Raw genomic sequence first — 16,107 nt, forward strand, 5'->3', positions numbered from 1 at the left:
AAAACAGACAACACCTTGTATTGCTCTACAAACAAACCCCCCAGAGAAAGTTGTGGCTTTCGGTATTTGTGCTACAAGATTGCATGATCCAATTGCCTTCATCTATTCAACTGGGAGTCACAGTATCAAAAATTCATGAGTATCTGTTTTTTTCCCTAGGCTCCACTTGGATTCTGTATTAGGTAAAAAAAAAAGGCGTTGACGCGTTCCGATGTTGGCCCCCTGGATACGGGTACACCTTTTTCAGGACTGCACAGTTGTTTAAAGGGGTTCACCATCTTCCAAAATAGGAATCCGTCTCTAGATGGGAATGTCAGGCACGTTATATTTGCATGAAAGAATTATCCTCCTTTTTGAGCCTGCTTATTGTCTCATCAAGAGTGGACCTTTCAGTTGTTTATGCAGGACGGGTAACGTTTATCTTATAGCTGTTCCTACTCGTCACTAATTCCAATCCTTTCTCGATTTCTGGAGCTGCAGTCTTTGTATATTAAAACATCTGTTTCAACGAGGAATAGTTGTGGACTTGAGATTGCTCCACTCTGGAAGGTCCCATCTTTATTTGAACTGGATATGTTCTCCGGTACCGTGGGTTATCGCTTCTGCCTCGTTCTTTTGTGTGAGAAGTTGGCCTGGAATGTGCTGTCCACTAATTAAAGTGGGCACCCTGTATCAGTCCAAACAACTCTTATGGTGATTAGGTCAAAGATAACCTTTATTTAAAGCTATCCTAGTTGTAGCTATGGAGAGCAACCTTCAGGCTAAGTCTTGAAGGAATGTTAAGCACCTTGTTTTACCAGAATGCAACCTTATAGTATTGGTTAAATGAAAAGGAAACCGCACAGTAGTTATAAAAATATGTATTTATTATATATAACACTCTCTAGTATCCTCTACATGAGAAAGCAAATCAAATAATACAGTTTCAACCTAGTCTAGAAGGTGTAGAATCACTGAGACCCCAAGGACCCACCAAAGGTGAGTGAGTAGGGACCCCACAGAGGACGGGTGCAGCGTGAGAACGCAACTGGGTGCTCCCTGCAATTCAACGGGAAAGTAAAGCGGTTGGAAAATGAAATGAAATGAAAAGTACATTTATAAAGCGCTGTAGCTACCCTCGGGCGTCCTAGCACTGCGGACGACAGGCCAAGTGAGCAACAATTCGGGCTAGTGTGGTTGGTTAAAAAGCAGGGTTTTTAAGAGTTTACGAAAAGTAAGTAGTTTAGGTTCTGATCTGAGTTGGAGGGGAAGGGAGTTCCAGAGTATGGCCGAGTTGAGGGAGAACAAGCGGCCTCCACATCTAGCTCTTTTAACCCTTGGTGTTATGACCCGAAAAACGGATTTGGATCTGAGCTGTCTGGTTGGGTGATAAGCTTACCAGGGACTGATTGATTGAATCGCCTTTCTTTCAGTAGGCTTGGTGGGCAATGCACATAGCCTTGAATTCAACCCTTTTCCTTACTGTGAGCCAGTGGAGATCCTTTAGTCTGGGTCTGACTTAGAGTTGGCGCGGTATTTGGAGGAGAGTTCTTGCTGCACAGTTTTGAATGATCTGCAGCTTATTTAAGGTCGCCTGTGGTGTGCCTAGGTAGAGGGCATTTCCGAAGTCCAGACGAGATAAGATCAAACCCTGGACCATTATCTGTCTGGCATGAAAAGGCAGCAGAGGGAGGATTTTTCGCAGGAGCCTTAGTACCCCAAAGCAGATGGCTGACAGCTTAGTTGCGTGGGAGTTGAAATTGAGGGATTTGTCAAGGCAAATTCCTAGACTTTTGATCGTTTCCTTGTGAACCGGGGCAGGGCCAAGGCATGTGGGCCAGAAAGGGTCGATGGTGTTATAGATGGGGTTGCCAAGGAGCATAAGCTCCGTCTTGTCCCCATTCATCTTGAGATAGGAGGATGTCATCCACTCAGCGACTGCCTCCAGGCAATTTTTCAGACTGTTGGATGTGGATTACAGGGGGTTGAGTGCCACCACTAGCTGGGTATCGTCCGCGTAGGTGACTATCTTCACTCCAAAGGGGCGGACGATCTCAGCTAGGGCGCTCATGTAAAGATTAAATAGCGTAGGGCTCAGGGAAGAGCCCTGCGGCACCCCACTGTCAAAGGGCTTGCTAGGGGAGACAACGTCACCCTCAAATACCTGGAAGGAACGGTTAGAGAGGAAAGACCTAAGCCAGGTGAGTGCTGTCCCTGATATTCCCTTGCTGCTGAGGCTGCTGAGGCTACAGATCCTCCCTGGTCCAAGATTCTCCTTGCCTCCTCCGTCACTGCGAGCAGGGCAGTTTCCGTTCGGTGTAGGGGGCGGAAGCCTGTCTGCGTGGAATCTAGGAGATTGTTGGATTCCAAAAACTCTGTCAACACTGTGTTGGCGTGTTTCTCTAAGATTTTACCCGGCCAGGGAAGTAGGGAGATGGGTCGGTGGTTGGCGGGGTTGTTCGGGTCTAGGTTGGGTTTTTTAAGGAGTGCCTTGACCATGGCTCGTTTCCATAAGGGTGGAACAATGCCAGTGGATAGTGAAGCGTTCAATAGTTCCAGGATGGTGGGTAGAATGTGACTGGTGACTGGTAAGAGGGTGCGGGTGGTGCAGGGTCGTTGGAGGAGTCGGATTTAACCTGATGTATAATGGCTTCGAGTCTGGAGGGGTCTAGAGGTGGAAAACTGTTCAGTGTGGCTAGAGCCTGGGGCTCTGGGTTGGGGGGTGTATGGGTGTGAGTCCCCGGGTGGGGGAAGGAGGTGTAGATTGTTTAGATTTTTTGAAAAAAGAAGTCTGCCAGGTTGTTATATCGAGTTTTTGCATTCGTGGGGTCTCAGGGTTTTTCTGGTAGTTGCAGGAGGGTTTTTGCAATGCGGTAGATCTCCTTGGGCTTTGAGGCGGCCAAGGTGATTTTCTCCTCAAAGAAAGACGCCTGCGCGCGTTTGATTTTGTCTTTATGGGCTTTGATAGCTGCTCTGTATTCTGATTTTTTGGATGGGGAATAGTCCAGACGACATTTCCGTTCCGTCTTTTTGCAGGCACGTTTCAATTCCCTTAGTTCCGTTGAGTACCAGGGGGCGGTCGCATTGATGCGTTTGGGTTCAGCGGAGATGAAGCACAAAGTCAAGTGAGCGATCATGAAAATGAGAGATTAAGGACCCTTCCTAGCAGATTACGGAGACAACAATTGGAACTTAAGAGTTTGAAGAGCTACCCCACTCGTGGATACTTTCATACCAGAGTGACCTATCCCAGAGGAGCTGGGTGCAGAGGCACGAAGTGGTGTCCGAAACCCAAGTCGTTCTCTATGGATGTCGATAAAGAAAATGCTGCTACTGGAAGTACGAAAAGTGTCCCGTGGTATCCAAACAAGGATTCTATATGAGAAGAAGCTGAAAGCAGAGGGGATAGAGTCTGGGTCACTTTGGAGTGACCAGGGGCTCGATAGACAAATGCCCACCGATGTCGAGTGCTTCAGGTGTGTCAACAGTGAGCTTGACTCTTCAGCTGTGCGGACCAAGAGACCTCTTGGACAACCAGGAGCTGGATACGAGCTGTCCCATGAAAGATGTCGAGTGCTGGGGGTCGGTGTCCTGTGGGAACATTAACAAGCCTTGGCAGCAGCAAGCAACGTAGATGGTCAAGTTCAGTGTTGATCTGGCCCAGCAAGGATCTGAAGACTCACCACAGCAAGGGGAGTCAGGGCTGGCCTGGTGCAACCAGGGGAGCCAAAAGAAAGTAAATTTGATTCTCTAGTGGACCCACAGACTGAAGGCACAGGAGTCCCGAGGGGACCTCAGCCAGTTTCACAGGATACCAACTAGCAGGGCACAGAGTGCCAGCATGCCAGAGTCATTCCCAGAAAAGATGCACTGGGGTTAGGGCTATAAATGGCAGAATACGCATGGAAACAAGCATGTTTAGCTGCAAATGGAAGTGGTGCACAGGGGTACGAGTATACGATCCCCTCAAGAGATATCTACCTCAAACTTGGTAAGAGGGCAGCTTGACCTCAGAGACCTTCAGAAACCCATCTCCTGTGTTGCTGGAGCCATCGGAGTCCGCAGGGCCTCAGGATTAGCAAACTGGTCTGCTGCGTTACGGTGCCTGTGTTTGCAGAGGAGTGACTCCTTCACCCCAAGGTAGATTCTTCTGTTGTTTTGAAGGCCCACAGGGTCCAGCACGGTGCTGTATGGATCACGGACAATGGTGAGACTGGGGACGGCAAGGGAAGACAAAGTCGAGCCCAAGGGAGGTCCAGCGAAGTTCAGCGTGTCCCGATGGTCGAAGTGTAGTTGTATCTTCTTGTGGAATTTTGTCCATGTAAAATCTAATGTCCTGTAGCCAGATAACCCATTTTATACCCATGGGAAAGGGTTGGACAGATTCTAGGGACCCTCCTAGGGGAAGGATAGGACAGGGGGAGACTACTCCCATGTCCTTTGTCCAGTTTTGCACCACAGCAGGAGCAAATGGCACCCAGGACTGTTTTGAGCTGGACTATGCACAGGGACACTAAATATGCCCCAGAGCTAGACTTTCTGGCACCCAGACAGTGCACCCATCCAGCCCCAATACACTAAATCCTTTGTGGGAGGTGGTCACACCTCCCCGTGACATGATACCTACTGTGCTGCCTTCCTCTGCTCGAGCTTGGCTCAGCAGCAGGAGGGCAGATTCATGTCTGTGGCTGATAGCATCCATTTTGTGCTGTAAGGCTCGAGAAAGTTGGTACTGGTAGATTTAGGTACCCCGAGAACCTTGGTTCTGAGTGGGGGAATCATACCTCCAACACCAGTTACTAGAGTGGAGGTATGATTCCAAGGTGTTTGACACCAAACACGTCATACTTCGTTGCAGTTGTTTTCGAGATAGCATTTACCACGAGGTTATAATGCACCTCTGCCTATATGTCAGGCAGTATCACGTACTACCATGGAGAATGGTCTCCAAAGACTGCAGAGGGGCCCTACTCATGCAGGAGCACCCTCTCATGTAAAACCCAGCACCCTGCCTTCAGGAATGTTAAGGCCTGCTATGGGGGTGACATAAGGTTTTAAGTGTATATATATATATCTATACTACTATTATAAAGCGAGAACTGTGAACCTTTGAGGCGGGTAAACTCGGGAACCACAGCGTCAATCCAAACACCCAATACATCATTGGAATTGTCAGGGTCTGCAGAGTGACATAGGCTATATACCACAAAAAAATATACGTTCCTTAAAAAATATATGTTCCAAAAAAAATAGTAGTCCCTTGGAAGTAGCGCCGGCCGTGTGCGCTAACGACGTGCATGCTGACATCATCAGGAGTGCTTGGATGAGCGGCGGACAGGAGCGCGGGGAGGAGCGGTAAACTTTGGCGGACTGCCTGTGCGATGCCTGATTGCTCCCGGAGGGTCAAACAAGGGGAGGAGCGGTAAACTTTGGTGGACTGGAGCGGGCCGTTTGGAGTGCGGGAGGAGCGGCAAAGTTTGGCGGACTGCAGCGAGATGCCCCATTGCCCCCGGAGGTTCAAGCAAGGGGAGGATCGGTAAACTTTGGCGGACTGGAGCGGGCAGTTTGGAGCGCAGGGAGGAACGGTAAAGTTTGGTGGACTGCCTGCGCGAAGCCTCATTGCCCCCGGACAACGTCGGGGCGGGCTGCTAGTATATATATATATATATATATATATATAGATATAGTGAAACTATATCTCTCGTAAGTGGTGCAAGCACCGCCTTACACAAGCTGCAGTGACAGACCTGAGGTTCCATTTTGTATGGCCTCACATGGGTGGCATAATACATGCTTCAGCCCAGGGGAGGCCTCTGGGGTACCTATGCCCTGCGTACATGGGAATCATATACTAGGGACTGATAAGGAGTTGTACCAAAGTACATACATATCAATTTAAGGGAGAAAGCAGATAGGCTGGGGTCCTGAATCGCAGGATCCCAGACAGACTAGTAAGAACAGTGGGTGCAAAAAGTAAAATTGGGGGTAACCATGAGAATCAAATCCTAATTTCCTACAGGCTGTCAACACCCAGCTATCAACATTCATCAAAACTAACAACATCCTGGACATCTCCCAATCCGAATTACACAGCACCAAGACCACCCTACTCGCCACCAGCCAGGAAATACGGTCCCCCCTCGACCAAGGCGAATGGCAGACCTCATCCTCCTCGACGCCTCAGCTGCCTTTGACTCCGTCTCCCACTGTACCCTAGCCACCAGACTCCACAACGCCGGCATCCGCAGCAAAGCTCTCGACTGGATATTCTCATTTCTCACTAGCAGAACTCAGCGGGTCAGGCTTCCACCCTACCCCTCAGAACTGACAGGGACCAACTGTGGAGTGCCCCAAGGCTCCTCCCTCAGCCCCACCCTCTTTAATGTCTGCATGACCCCCCTTGCAACCATCGCCAGGAACCAAAAGCTCAACATCGTCTCCTATGCTTGCAACACCCAGCTTATCCTCACCTTCACCAATGAACCCAACATCACCAAACACAACTTCCAAGAAGGTTTGAAAGCCATCACCACCTGGATGAAGAACAGCTGCCTGAAATTCAACTCCAAGAAAACAGAAGTCCTCATCCTTGGCTCCACATCTTTCACTTTAGATGACTCCTGGTGGCCTCCCACCCTCGGAAATCCCCCAACCGATAGACCACGCACAAAACCTCTGCATCATGCTAGACTCATCGCTCACTATGAACCAATAGATCAATTCTGTATACTAAACCTGCTTTAACATCCTCCGCATGCTTTGAAAGACGTTCAGATGGATCCCGTCTGAACCCAGGAAAACTGTCATGCGTATCCTTATCAGCAGCGAACTGGATTATGGCAACGCTCTCTACGACGGAATCAACAAGAAACTCTGTTGCAAACTCAAGACCGTCCAGAACACAGCAGCTAGACTGATCCTCTACATCCTCATCACAGTCACATCACCCAACATCTCTGTGATCTCTACTGGTTTCCAGTCGAAAGAAGAATAACCTTCAAACTCCTCACCCACACATACAAGGCCCTTCACAACTCTGAACCAATATACCTGAACAATCGCCTCTTCTTCCACGCACCCAGAAGACACCTGCGATCAGCCAACCTCTCTATCACCACTGTCCCATGCATCTAAAATACCAGAACGGGAGGAAAGTCCTTCTCCTACCTCACAGCCACGGCCTGGAACGACCTCCCCCTCCACCTCCGGCAAGTTTCCACACTTCCCCCGTTCAGGAAGGATCTCAAGACCTGGCTCTTTGGATTACACCAGCACTCAACGGAACCACCTGCCCGCCTCCCCCCAGCGCCTTGAGACCCTCACGGGTGAGTAGTTGCGTTTTACTAACACTGATTGATTGATTGAGATACAGACTGCTTTCTTGGTCAGATTACCACTGTGGCTACTCCCTCGAGAGAGTCAGGAAGCCTTGGAGGAACAATATCAGCACAGAAGATTAGAATGGCCATCAAAGAGATTGTAACAGGTAAAACTTGGGCTCTGATGGCCTACGTGCAGAATTTTATGCCCTAGCTCTGGAACTCAAAACTCTCTATGCCGTCTACCTGAAACTGGGTGCTCTCCCTGAGTCTACTAGAGATGCAGTTGGGATCCCTCTCCCCAAGACCCAGGGATTCAAGAACACAGAGTTTCACCCTATCTCCATGTTAAACATGAATTTCAAAGTCCTTAGTAAGGTATTGGCCCTTAGGCTACTCCCTCACATTCCCACATTAATCCATAGTGACCAGAATGGCTCCCCAAACCTTAAAAGGTTGTACCATATTTTATATCATAAATAAAGAAACCCATTCATATCCATACGCACTGCTGATATCAGTTGCTTTCGAAAAAGCTTTGATAAAGTATGATTGGATTTTCTGTTTGAGGCTCATGCTGCAATAGGGTCTGGGGGAATGCTGTGTTAGGTGGGTCAAGTTGCTTTATACTACCCCGACTGCCTGGGTTAAAATGGGCACTACCTTCTTCCCGCATTATAAGGTGCACAGAGGTACCCGGCAGTGTTACCCTCTGTCCCCCATTTTGTTCGCCCTGACCATTGAACCAGTGGCGGGGCTCTTTCATCTGAATGGTGAGGGCACCGCAATATAAATTGAGGGACGAGAATATATTATTTCTCTTTATGCCGATGACATCCTCCTTTTTTTCTGAAAGATGGTCCCACAGGCTCTGCAGTAACATTAGGTCTTTTGGAGGAGTTCAGGAGAGTCTTGGGCCTTCAAGGTAATAAAGCCAAGAGTCAAGACCCCTGTGTTTCCCGTGTTCCCTGATGTTCAGAGACCATTAAATCTTCCTCCAGATCTGGTGTGGCCACCTTCTTCATTTCACCATTTGTGTATCCAGATCTTCCATTCTTGGCGATCTAAGGGAGGGTAACTTGGGAAAAGCCCTCCAATCCCATAAATCCTGTGTCCCCTTCTGGCACACTCTTGAGTTGCCAATCATGGCTTAGATCTCAATGTCTAAAATAGCCATGCTTACCAGACTTCTCTATTTCTTTATCAACCTTCTGTAGGGCTACTCATCTTTTGGTTTAGGCAGCTGGATATGTTGCTGCATAAATTGATATGGGTTGGTAGGTGACACAGGATGCCCGTGGGGATTCTCTGGCACCCCTGCCGAAGGTGGCCTAGGTGCCCCAGATTTTTAACTGTACTTTTTGGTCGCACCTTCATGTGATCACATGGTGGCTGGATGGAGCTCACCAGGAGAAACTGGGGCGGGTGAGACAGTCTGCTTACCTAGGGGTTTTACGGGCAAAATGACTTTGCCAGGCAGTGGTGATTCTGCATCCGGGAGTATTGCTGACAGCATTATTAAAATGCTGGAGACGTTGCATGCTAAGAACTGCTGGGACACCCTTATACACACTGGCATTACCACTGGTTGCTCTACCGCACGGTGACCCAATTTCCTTTCTCTTAGCCGGTACACTGTAGGCCCGGACAGATTGCGAGCTGATGACAGTCAGGGATTGTTACCAACAGGGTGCATTGTTATTGCTGGAGGACCTGGTGACCCATTACGACATACTTCCAGGACAAATCCTTATGTATGGGGCACTGCCTCGGACATTCCAGGACCTGTGGGATGGAGGTAGAGATGAACCCATGACTCATGCACTGTTGCAGTTAATCGTTTCCCTGGGTACCGCCAGACATTTGGTGACATGTCTCTCCCACTCTCACTCTCACTTGTAGACGGTCCGTAGACCCCAGACTGTGCTGAGGGGACAATGGGATGGTATCCTAGAACAAGATAATACTGAGTTAGAGTGGTGCAAGATTATGCCTTATCTCCAGAAATATGAAGCTTAAATATACCCAATTCAATTTTATTCACATGACATATATTAACCCACACGGAATCGAGGTAGTTTACAGGGGAGAACTGCAACCTTGCCTGAGGTGCAGCCATTTGGATTCAGATTTTGTCCATATGCCCTGGTGGTGCTCCCTTTTGGGGTGCCATGATTGATGCCCTGAACACCATGCTGGGGCACTCCCTTCTTTGCTCCTTGGCAGTCTGTATACTGGGGTTGTTCCTGAAACCACACACATGAAAAGTGGGCACTTGATTTGTAGATATGGCCTTAGCATTGGCCAAGCGATGAATATGGATGGCTTGGAAATCAGTCGCTGCTCCAAGGTTTGGGGCTTGGAGAGTGAATGTGACCAAGGACCAAACTGGTTTGACCTGTAGTTGAGAAGCAGCCCTTTCTGGGGGACCCGCCTGAGGAAGAGGGCATGCACTGAGGTTAGGGACACTTCAGCTGGTGTTACCATGTCTCTCTTATCCGGTAGATGGGTTATCACTGGAACCTCCACCCCTTGCATTGTAGCGGGAGCCTGACTCCTATTGCAGAGATTCCTCACTGGCGACCCGGGGAGGCTGTCTGGCCAATACACCCCCCCCCCCCCCAATTGTATTTATGAATAGGTTTTAGCTGCAATGACACTTGAAAGCGATCAGTTACCTGCATTGACAAACCTGTGCTTTTCTGTTTGTTTACTTTTCCTTCCTCTTCTTCTTAAGTTATACTATTGGTCATGTAATAGACATCACATTTATCCTTCTGCCCTTACCTTTATTAATCACCCCAGTATCACATAGAAAAATTAGACAAGACAATAGCGAAATTACGAGCAACATGCTATTTGTAGATGGAGCTTTGTATTGCTGACCACTGCCTTGCTTCCTATTAACGTCCTGACCTTGTGATATTCTGTTTGGCGTTACTGTTTTGTCCACCCTCCGGTGTTTATTATTAATGCCAACAAACAGATGTTTTAAAAAACATACAATTGCATATATATCACTACACAGTCACAAAAAGTGTCTCCACCCCACACTCCAACCCCAAGATGTAATCACAGACAGAGCATCACATGACTGTATAAACAATACCCAAACAATCAACTACTCTTACAGAAAACGTTAGCATCATTATGTTGAAAAACAACGTACAGAACTGATGCTATACTGTTTAAAATAACTGTGACAAAAACAATAGATCCAAAACAACTCATTACGCAAAAATTGTTTCACTTATCGAAAATTCATGTCTCAATTTGTCAATCACATCGGTTAATGTCAACAGCTGCACAATTGGATGCTGCCATTAGATTATGTCATTTAATCTATCATGACTGATGTCATATGTGAGGACATAAACAGTGAATGATAGCGCGAAAGTTATAGTTGGTTCAGTGGTTTTTAGGTTTAGTTTTGTAATCAGAACACATAACTTATCAACCCAAAAAAGCTACTAAAAGTGTCCATAGTTTGTTTTGTGATTTCATAAGGTTTTGAAAGCATACATTAAGTTTTTTATCAGAGCTAACCATAATCTCATTTTAACCTTTGCTTTCTCACTAAATGTTATGTGTTTTTTTATAATATGCTACGTCTGTCTGCTGCTTGCACTAACCTCATATTTACCGTCAACTCCCACCGAGCACAGACTTAGGCGGGTTGTCCACAAAACTTTCAAAAGAAGCACTTAAATTGTTTGAAGTTAACGTCCAGGTGTAAAGGTTTGTCTTATGTGTAAATCCCATTTTTAGAATTGTTAAACTCTTATTGGCTTCTAAAATGGGAACCTGAACGGAACTGAATGGTAATTTAGAAGTGGTCTATTGTGGGTGTCCCTTCTAAATTACAATTCGATAATTCACAAATAATTGAAAATTTACCGACTTGCAAATTTGGGATAGTAAACAATTCGTAAAAGGGAAGACGAGGGTTTCTTTGGAACCCATGTCACTTTGGAACCACTGCTAGCTCTTATTGAAACTTAAAGAAATAAACAATTTTGCATTAAAAAAGTATGTTTCCTTTATTTTACCTTAATCAGAAGCATGGTAGTCTGCTGAGACTTCAGGTCACCATCCCTTCAATTGGAGTCAGTGGAAATGAGTTGCAAGTTGCTGCCACCCTAATGAATATTAATGACCTAGGTCTGAATGAGACACACTCCAGTTCTTAATTGTGAATATTTTCGTTTGCTAAATACATTGCTGGTCACAATATGTCACGACTTGTGACCTCTTTTTGGGACCAGAACAATAATGCATCTGGCCCTATTAAATTATATGACCCTTAAAACTGTTTCCTTATTTTGCATTTCTCTAGCTTGGTCTTCATGCTTATATGGCCAAAGAAAAAGTTTGCACTGCGAATTAAAAAACGTTTATAGTAAGGCAAGTGACACTGGTGTTTTGGATGCAGGTGGCAGCAATCTGCTAATTAGTAAAAAGAATGTATAAACAAGATCACACACATCATAATTTATTTATGTACTTATATTGTGGTGTTTACTTTTCTTTCCTTCTGTTCTAATTCCGCGTGCTTCCATTTTTATTGTCTTCACAGATGGATGCCTCTGCCACATGACAAGTATTGCTGCTGGGGCCCTAGCAGCATTCCTCAATTTGTGAACACATATTGCCAGAGCAAAATATCTCAATGCTATTTATTTGCAGCAAGTCGATAATATGTTTTCAGCATAATGTTTGGAACCACATAATAAAATAAATCATGCAATCTTGATTTTGTGCAAAGTTGTATTCTTATACAAAGCACCTCACAATAAGCGGGAGAGTGTTATGTTTCGATTATGGCATGTCCTTTTCTCATTAATCTCAGAAAATGGGGAAGTGGAAGATGCACTCCGATATAAATCTCTAGATCTTCAACTTATAAACATTAAGTAATTGGTGCTATGGTACTTCACCCGCTGTCAAATCGGATGATTATGGTATAGAGACAATAAACATAGCAGGAAGAGCTGCTAGTACCATGCACTGTTTACTGTTTTTTTTCCAAACCCCTATTTGTAAATTGAAATAAACAAGGCTAAACAAATATACAAACTGTCATTGTATTCAATTTGTTCAAATATTAATCAGTACATGTCAAATAATATCGTTCATAATACGGAAACAATATTCTATGGTTAGTAATGCATAACATTAATCAATCTTAATGAGGCAAATAACCAATAAACAATCTTAATAGTTCAAGAACACAGTTGTACAACTCTTCATCTGTGTTTAGTGTGCGGCCCGATGCATTGCAGGACAAAAGAGTTCCTTCCTCATGGGAAAACCTGCAACAAATATCCTGAAGTTACTCATGATGTCGGACTATTGTTGGTGGAGTATATTATCTCATCAGCAAATAGCAGTAAAACCATGGTCAAGAAACAGTGTATAAAACACTAAATATATGCACCAATGGATCATGGAGAATGTGAGTGAAGAAGTCACTGAGAGACTGCTCACGTTAAATGCGACGAAAATAGGGTCATGTGTGTCAAAACTAAATAGATAAGCCCAAGTAGTAAAGAGTGTCTCGATATACTCATCATAAGAAATGGACCAAAACACTCATTTATGTAAAAAAAATACTTTATAGAGAAGGCACTGGGGGAAAAAACTCACCATAGCACGTTATAAGGTCAACACATGGTGTAAGGGACTGTCAAAGTGGAACAACATCGCTGTAAATAAGAACACTGTTCATCATAACCAAATCCCCAAAAAATCGAAAATGTGAAACTTACAAACCAAGGTGCTAAGCGTTCACAGAAGCTCACCTCAAGAACAGCTATATATAACACGCTCTTCGTGTATATCATAAGCTCAGAAGGTTGAAAAATATCAGGAGCCTACGAGTAAAGTGAATACAGTTTTAGCTCAAAATAAAAGAAGACACTTGATACAACGAACGGCAGTAAAGGACTCTAAAAAGAAGTCTTACCGACAAGATCGGACACAGGCCATTCGTCTGGATAGCTTCTCTGCCCCCTCCTTTTCTGTCACTTGCGGGGTACCCCAGGGCTCCTCCCTTTCCCCTCTCCAATTCAATCTCTACATTCACCCTCTTATTGCTGCCTTAAAAAACATGGAGGTGTCAGTATTTAACTATGCTGACGACCTCCAGCTTATCTTCAATCTTTCTTCCTCACGTGACTCCATTCACAACTTCCATAGTGTACTCACTTTCATCTATGATTGAATGAACTCCAATCATTTAAAACTTAAACCGGACAAGACGGAACTGATCCTCACTGGTAGCCGCCCCAGTCCTTGGTCCCCTGCCTTTTGGCCCCCCACTCTTGGTTCCCCTCCTTCACCTTCCACCAAAACAAAAACTCTGGGCATCCAAATTAGCCAAGATCTGACCATGCGCCCCCAGATTAGCTCCATCGTCTCGTCCTGCTTCCTGTCCCTCCCCATTATCCGCAAAATCTCTCGGTTTTTTTCCATCGAGGCCCTTAAACTTATCATCTCGGCCATGATCGTTTCCCGCCTGGATTATGGCAATAACCTCTACGTAGGGGCTCTGGTGTATGAGCTCAGGCGCCTTCAACTTATCCAAAATCAGGCTGCGCGCCTTATCTAAAGGCTCCCTAAGTGCCACCGTGTAACCCCTTTACTCAAATCCCTCCACTGGCTACCCATCTCCCAACGCTCTCTATTTAAGTTGGGCTGCCTTACCTTCATGGCTCTAATTGGGACTGCGCCTGGGTTTGTTAACTAGGAAATTCGTGCCTACTCTCCCAACAGAAGCCTCTGCTCCTCTGCCCAGGCCCTTCTGGAGGTACCTCGCGTTAGGAGGAAAAAACAGGGAGACCTGCGTTTCTCCATCTTGGCTCCCCGCTTCTGGAATGCCCTCCCATTCACCATCCGTTCCCTCTCTGTCTACACTGACTTTCGCAAAGCCTTGAAAACTCATCTCTTTTCCTTAGCTTTTCCTCTGCAATAATCTCCCGGCACCTTCTCCTTCCCATGGCAAGTCACAGCGCCAAGAAACCGCTCGGTGTTAGTGCGCTCAATAAATTTCTTCAACTTCACGAGAGAATGCCCACTAATCCAAGAATAATCCTTGTTAAGCTAAGACTCTGTGTAAAGTCAGCATTTATCGATATGCAGAAGATGAACCGTTAAAAAACCGGGGGAACACGGAAGAAGCCTGTTTCATGTTGTGCGTGTAGAAATAAACGATGCACTGCCAGTAGTTCAACAGGGATTTGGAAACCACTCATAGAGATACCAATGGTAGTGTAAGAATAAATACTGAATCAGTGATATAAAATCGATAGTGAGAAAATCGAGAATTAATAGCAAACTGGAGGCAAGAAAACATGCTTACCAGTATACAAAAATGATACCAAAGTAACAGAGGAAACACGAGGGAGACTTGTGACAAGTGCTTGGAGTGAAAATAGACAAAGAACTAACAGTTGTACCAACATTAGACAATAAAACTACCAGATGATTACCAGAGATAGTATAGTGCTAAAAACTTGTCCGATAATGGTTGTTATGGAGCATACAGTGAAGTAAGAGAAATATGGAATGGAAACAATGTATTGAAACATGAAACATTCAGAACCAGTTGAATATCACGTAATGGAGGGTGAATACAACATAAAATCTAAGAATAGTGTGAAACTGCTTGAAGTGACCATTAATAAGGAAATAAGAAGTGCAGGAAGAGAATACGATAAACCATCACCATAGAGACATAAGGTGTAAATGTTATAACCATGACCATTAACACAATAATGGTATGTTGTCACAATAAAAATGCTTTACAAAAAACAACTCATATCTATCACCATAGAAACATTAGGTGTAAATGTTGCCTTAATGATCATAGACACAACGATGGTGTGTTGTCACAGTAAAAATGCTTTACAGGAAGCACCTCATTTCTAGTCGATCATTTAGCCCAAAAGGCATTATAGTGTTGAGATTTTTGATCCAATATATTTCTCTTAAGAGAAGTTTTTTGGTGATATCTACCCCAGGGTGTGTTGTCAGGGATTCCACAATTTGAAACCTCAGTTGTGAAATGATATGTCTGGATTCATCCCAATGCGTCACTAGGGATGACGTGAAGCTATGATATCGAATTTTGCTTTTATGCTCTGTTATCCTGATGTTTTATTTTCTTTCTGTTTTGCCCACACAGGCTTTGCCACACGGGCATTTGATGCAATATATTACATTTTTAGAATTGCAGTCGCTAGTGTTTAAGTTTAATCTTTTTGCCAGTTGATGGATGAGTAAGAACATTGCCAATTATCACGTTATTGCAGTGAATGCATACATTTGGTAGTGCCTTTGTACTCAATTTAGTTTTAGGTTGTGAGAGAGATGACAGTAATGACCGTAGGTTGTTGGCCCTCTTGTATGCATAGAGGGTTTTTTATTCAAAAATACCATTGAAATCAGTTTAATTTTCTAGCATTTCCCATCTTGAATAAATTATTTTTTTCACAGATTTCGAAGATGTAGAGTACTTTGATACAAAGACCATTCGGTCCTCTTTCTGTCTACTTTGTGGTAGTAGTAAATCATGCCGGTCTTTCTTTTGTGCTTGTTTCAGATAATCTTCAAGAATTTTATCTGGATAACCTCACGCTTTGAAGCATTTTATGTATTTCTGTTCCTCCTCTGATGTAGTGGTGAGATCTGTACATATTCTCTGCACACAAATAAACTGTGAGAATGGAAGGTTCTTCAGTAAGCTTTTAGGATGGAAACTGGTATAAGCAAGTGTATTGTTGCGGTCTGTCAGTTTTTGGTATACTGC

General features: G+C 44.9%; 1 protein-coding gene across 1 annotated transcript in view; it reads left to right on the forward strand.

The window, feature by feature from the left end:
- LOC147688483 (UPF0764 protein C16orf89 homolog) overlaps positions 1–12,051 on the forward strand; it is a 723,296-nt gene extending 711,245 nt beyond the window's left edge. Inside the window, exon 8 of the mRNA XM_086939833.1 lies at positions 11,875–12,051. Within this exon, the coding sequence (XP_086795959.1) occupies positions 11,875–11,939 (65 nt within the window). The 3' untranslated portion in view covers positions 11,940–12,051. The remainder of the gene's footprint in view (positions 1–11,874) is intronic.
- Positions 12,052–16,107: the final 4,056 nt, after the last annotated feature.

The sequence above is a fragment of the Lissotriton vulgaris genome, chromosome 10, assembly GCF_964263255.1.
Source record: "Lissotriton vulgaris chromosome 10, aLisVul1.2, whole genome shotgun sequence".
NCBI lineage: Eukaryota > Metazoa > Chordata > Amphibia > Caudata > Salamandridae > Lissotriton > Lissotriton vulgaris.